General features: G+C 64.7%; 1 protein-coding gene across 1 annotated transcript; it reads right to left on the reverse strand.

The window, feature by feature from the left end:
• Nucleotides 1-1,623: 1,623 nt before the first annotated feature.
• MNEG_3242 (hypothetical protein) lies at nucleotides 1,624-4,670 on the reverse strand (the record flags this gene model as incomplete). The annotated part of the gene is made up of 8 exons (XM_014048275.1): nucleotides 1,624-1,787; nucleotides 2,314-2,602; nucleotides 2,842-3,036; nucleotides 3,199-3,333; nucleotides 3,512-3,635; nucleotides 4,063-4,189; nucleotides 4,440-4,512; nucleotides 4,608-4,670. 8 exons carry the CDS (start codon nucleotides 4,668-4,670, stop codon nucleotides 1,624-1,626), a joined length of 1,170 nt encoding a protein of 389 aa, XP_013903729.1.
• Nucleotides 4,671-5,719: the final 1,049 nt, after the last annotated feature.

The raw sequence follows: 5,719 nt of genomic DNA on the forward strand, positions 1-5,719 counted from the left end.
CCAAGGCAAGCGGCTCGAGTGGGTCGCCAAAGAAGCGGACCATGGTGGCCATAGAACCGTTCTTGCTATTATAATGGTGGTCACCCGCAACAGCGGCCTGGACTCATGGCTGCACAGCCCCGCCGCTGCGTACGAGAGCCGGAATGGTGATGGCGACGCTGCCAGCGGCCCAACGGCGCCTCGCGGCACCGTGCAACGCGTGCTCAAGATGATATCGGGCGACGAGACTCGTGGATGAAATGCAACCCGGTCACCCGGCGGTCAGGTGCGGGTGAGTATGCAACGGCAAGATCGCGTGATGGGCAGACGGAGGTGCACACGCAGAGTGAAACGCACACCAGAACGGAGTGAAACAGCCGATCGCGTAGTGAGGTAAGATGATTAGCGTGATGACCATGGACGCCAGCCCGATTGCAAGTGTGCCATCTGTGCCGAAAGCACAACGGCACCATGCATGCAGGGGTTTGCGGTGTTGGCTTTGCACTGGGCGCCCTCCTGCAGCAGCTGTTAAGTGGGCGGGTGGTGCGCAGCGCCACATGGCCGCCGGTACAGCCACGTGGCAGCACGCAGCAAGGTGGGGGTCAGCGCCACCCTGAACGCGCGCACATTGTGGCCGTTGTGACATCAGTGCCAGCGCTGCTCAACACGCGGCGCTCATCTGCATTCAAGAGAGAAGACATGTGCCTGCCAGCAAAGGATAGCGCACACCATCTCTACTCGACACGCTTCCCCGCGGCTTGCCACCAACACCCTCAGGGCGAGTGGGCGGGAGGGGTGCAAGAAGGTCAAGAGCACACAGCCTTCCTTACGCCACGTTGAACATGAGCTCACGAGCCACTGTGTGCGAGAGGGGGGGGGGTGTACAGAAAGGGGAGAGAGAGGTTGGCTTGGGGGGTGGGTGGTTCAAGGGGCCGCTTGAAGATGCATGGCGGTGACGCAGCACACATTGCAAGCAGTTGCATGGCCAAACAACTGCAGTGCAAGACCTGCAGCGGCATGGTCTCCTTGCCAAACATCGGGTCACCTGTGCTGCTCACGGCCGAGGGTGGGCCGCCACCCGCGACACCACCGATGGGTCCCAAGCTGCTGCCGCTGCGGCCAATGCTCATGTTGCCCAAGCCGTCCTGCACTGCAGCCAGGTCGCTGGGCAAGCTGTGGTTCAGCGGTGTGCCTGCAGGGCTGGGCGCGGTGCTCAAGGACGGCCCCGGGGCGCGCCCTGTGCTGCACAACGCAGGGCTGGGTGGAGGGCGCCCGCCCGCACCGCTGCAGAAGGATGCTGCACTGCCGCGCAGGCTGCCCGCGCTGCCACCCAGGCAGCCGAGCCCGCCGAGCCCCCCGCCGCCGCCTCCAGTGCCGCCACCCATAGGAGTCGAGCAGCCTTGAGCATGGGGGACGCCCAAGCCGCTGTGCCCGCCGCCAGGTACGAGGGTCGGGCCCAGCTGCGGCACGCCTGGGGCACCAGGGCCGGGGCTAGGAGTGCCGCTGCCCATACCTTCGCCAGTGCTCCCGCCACTGCCGCCTGCTGAGCCTGCGGCCCCTGGCCCCGGTGCTGCTCCAAGGATCTCTGCCGGCATGACCTTGAGCCTGCAGCCGCTGCCTGGGGGGAACTCGATGCCGTTGAGCTCACGCGAGGCAGCCGCTGCAGGCCCTGGGGCGCTNGTAGTTGACGTAGGCATACCCCTTGGAGCGGCCTGTCGCCCGGTCGCGCTTGAGGTCGCAGTACTCCATGCCAGGGTAAGCCCGGAACAGCCGCGCCAGCAGCGCATCGTCTATGCTCTTGCTGCACACTACGAACAGGCGTGTCGCGCTCAACGGTGGGGCTGGGTACTCGTGAACAGAGCCGCCACCGTGGCTGGGCATGCCGACTGCAGACGCTGCCGCCAAGGCCGCAGATGCGCTGGCCGCCGGGGACAGAGTGCGCACCGGGTACGGCGGTGGCGGGTAGGAGGATAGACTGCTGCTGCCGCTGCCCATAGAGCTTGCATTGCCAGGGGAGGAGTGCAGCAATGGGTGGCCCGCACTGCCACCGCCGCCCCCGCCGCCACCACCGCCACTGCCATCGCCGCCGCCGCTGCTTGGGTGCACGGCCCCCGCANCCACCAACCCCGCTGCCGCTGCCAAAACCATCGCGGTGGTGGTGGTGCTGCGCGCCAGATGGCACCGTGCCACCGCCGCCGCCGCCGCCGCCAGGCGTCGGCAACTGCAATGGCCCGCCAAATGGCCCTCCGAAGGGACCGCTGCTGCTCCCGCCCCCGGCCCCGCCGCTGCTGTGGTGCTGGTGGCCAAAGCCAAGCGGGCCGCCAACCTGCTCACCGCCCAGTGCCTCCGGGCCCAAGCCGAGCGCGCCGCTGGCCAGGCTGTGCAGCGCCATGTCCCCAGCAGACAGCAGCTGTGTGTGGTGGTGGTGCGCCGCTGCCAGGGGGTTGCTGGCGGCTGCCGCCGCTGCCGCAGCTGCGGCAGCCGCCGCGGCCGCTGCCGTATGGTGGTGTGCAGCTGCGCTTGTACCAAGCGCCCCACTGGCCGCCACAGCTGCCAAGTGCCGGTACGCTGCTGCCTGGTCCAGCGAGGCCATGCCCAGGCCGAAGGGGTCCGAGACCTTGCCCTTGGGGGGCACGGACGGTGGTTGGAGTCGGTCGGATGGAGGGGTCTTAAGTCCAAGTCAAACAGCAGGGACGCACAAGTGCAGCCACCCATACCTTGAGCCCGGGCATCACTGGTGCCGGGAGCTTATGAGTGGGCCGATCGGCAGACCCGCAGACAGCACCTGTTGAACTGAAGCACACGCCTTGCATGCCAACTCCCCCGCGCTCATCACAGCTGACTCCTCAGCCACGCACCCACCTGATGCGCAAGCAGGGCGTGCTGCAGGCCCATGTGCGTCCCCAGTCCTAGCCCTTCCAGGGCGCGTAGGCCGGCTGCCGCTGATGCTCCAGGCAGGCTGGCTGCCGCTGCACCAAGTGCCGCCGCTGCCGCCGAGCTGCGCTTGGTCTTGGGCTCTGCAAGCATGATCTTGACCTTGTAGGGGCCCAGTGTGCCCTGGGCATCGGGAAGACGAGCACGTGTGTGTTTGTGAAGGTGGGTGTTGGCAGGGCACCTGTAACCACCTGGGCCTGCTGATGCTGTGCTGCTTTCAACCCATGCATGGCTCGCACCCTGCAAAGCGCCTGGCAAGCGGTCCCCCAAGAGGCGCTCGCTGACCTTGGATCCAACCTCCTCGACGACGCGCAGCGCGGCCGAAGCGCGCGCATACTTGGCAAAAACAACGCCTTTGGACGCGATGAGGTCGGTCTTGACGTACTCCAGGCCATCAGTGCAAAGGCGGGTGATCTCGTCCTACGAATGCAAAGGGGCGGGCAGTGGAGGTGGGGGCCGCGTTTGCAGTGTGTGGATCGGGGCTTCAGATGTGCAGGCGCTGACAGCAGGCCTGGGGACGATGCGCCGCTGAGAGCAACCAACGCCTGCGTCCACAAGGCAGCGCGCCTGTCGCTGGGCGTGCCGTCCCCTTGCTCACCTGGATGACTTGGGCCTCTGCTGCCTTCGGCACCACGACGAACAGCCGCGAGCGCGGCGGGATGTTGTCGGGATCTGACGCCAGCACTTCATCAGGGATGCGCGGCGGAGGGGGAGGAGCGCCCCTAAAGAAGCGAGACGGTGGCGCACATGAGATGTTCATAGGGTGTGTGTGGCTGTGCGCAGGGTGGAAACAGTGGCTGAGGAGTGGCGTGGGGGTGAGCTGGTGATTGCACAGCGCAAGCGCACCCGTCCCAAGCCTTAGCTGCGGCCCAGGCACGCACCCAACTGCCAGCCCACTATATTGCAAATCGCGTGGCCGCCGCCGGGGAACATGCGTTTGCGTGCAAACACAGCAACTGAGCAGGCAGTGCCGCGCGACGAGCCGGCCTCCGTCCTGTCATTGGGCCGAGGGCGCAGTCAGCACGTGCATGTCTGCGCCCGCTGAGCGCACCCAAGCTGCACACTGGCTACCCTTGCACCGCCTCGGCCGCCCTGAGACGCCAATTGCGCTCTCACACCACCGCTCCTGCAAAATTGCGGGGCCCGCACCTCTGAGTGGGCTCCTCCGCCAGTAGCACCTTGAGCTTGGGGCCGCGCCCATTGTTCAAGACGGCGCCATTGAGCGCCTCCATCGCCAGCGCGGCTGACGAGGCTTTGTCAAACTTGACGTAAGCAACTGCGAGGTGGCAATGCAACTTTTTACGTACCCGGCCGAGCGACAGTGGCTCCGGGCAGGATGATGGGACACTCCCCCGTGGGAGATCGCAGTTCACGGCCGTGGCGATTGCCGGAGGCGGTGGCCCCACGGCCAGATCAAGTGATGGGCAGCAAAGACAGCTTTCGGGAGGGTAGAGGTGGGTCGACAGACGCGTTTGTGCGGGTGCAGCAGCCCGGGTGGAGTGATCCACGCCCGCCTGGGCACTCACCCCCTTTGTCCTTGATAACCTTGACATGCTGGACATTGCCAAAATCGGAAAACGCGCCCCGCAGCGTGTCCTCCTGCGGGAGGGAGAGGTGCCAGGGCAAAGATCGCTGCCACTCGCAAGCACTGCAAGCACACACGGGTTTATGCCGCTGGCTCGAGCGCAACGCACCTCAACGGCCCTGCCGCATACGATGAAGAGTCGGGACAGGGGCACAGCCAGCGGGTCCGCCATAAGGATTCTGGCCGGTCTCGTTGGCTGAAGCTATGGAGCCGTCCGCATGTCAGTTTACTTCCCGAGCCATCGTGGAGGGTTCCAAGTATGACTGGCCGACGAAAGGCGGCCTCTTGAGGCCGCGGGGCAGGTGCAGTGCCGCTTCGTTGCCCGCTGCTGCAGGCCTCCTGGACCCGGTGGTCGTCATTCAATAGTGTCAAGAATGTCTCTGGAGAACGGACTGCTTACAGGGAGGGCCGTGGTCTCGTCCAGATCGGTGTGAACGGCTCTGGGGCCCCCTGAACTCGGCGAAACCTAGCATGTGCATGCCTGATAAAGAGATGTGGGATTTCAAGTCTTACGTACACGCAGCTCGAGGCTGCTTTACGCGCCAGCAACGATCTTGGGGGGTCGTGCTGGGCCAACAGGGGGGGCCTCACGCAGGGAATGTGCCTGGCAAAGCGCTCAAGCACGTCCACAACTTCTGATACGGTATCGCCGGTCTGGCAAGGTGCCGAGCAGCACGGTGGAAGCGGTGGAGCGTTGCGCGTGGATTCCAAGCACTGCACGCCGGGGCCGTGGCCGCTGCAGCGACGCCCATCTCCTCTGCTCGAAGGGACCTCAGCCGTACGCTTGCAAGCCGCACCAGCAGGCGCACTCTGCAGCGCAGCTGGCGCGAATCATCTGCGCTGTGGCCGAGAGTGCAGTTGGGCAGGGTGGCAGTGCGGGACGGGACAAGTAGTCAGCATGTTCAATTGCTGAGCGTCCTGCGGTTTGTGACTTAATTTGATCGCAAAGTGTTGGTGGCTATCTTATAAATGCTCGCCACGCTAAGAAATCACTGGTCAACGTTAAATTCACGGCCACAGTCAAAGTCCGGGACTCGTGAAGCGCGCGTGGGGTGTGTGTAGAGTAATTGCGACACTTCAAAAATCATTGGATTACTTTCTAGTATAGTTTAGCCCACAATAGAGCACCGCTGAATGCCAGCTCGGATATTCGGGTTGCGGACAGCAGTCACGAATGCGATCGTCCCTCCACACGTCATTCATATCTTTGCAAGTCAAATT

The sequence above is a fragment of the Monoraphidium neglectum genome (assembly GCF_000611645.1).
Source record: "Monoraphidium neglectum strain SAG 48.87 unplaced genomic scaffold scaffold00399, whole genome shotgun sequence".
NCBI classification, from domain to species: Eukaryota; Viridiplantae; Chlorophyta; class Chlorophyceae; order Sphaeropleales; family Selenastraceae; genus Monoraphidium; species Monoraphidium neglectum.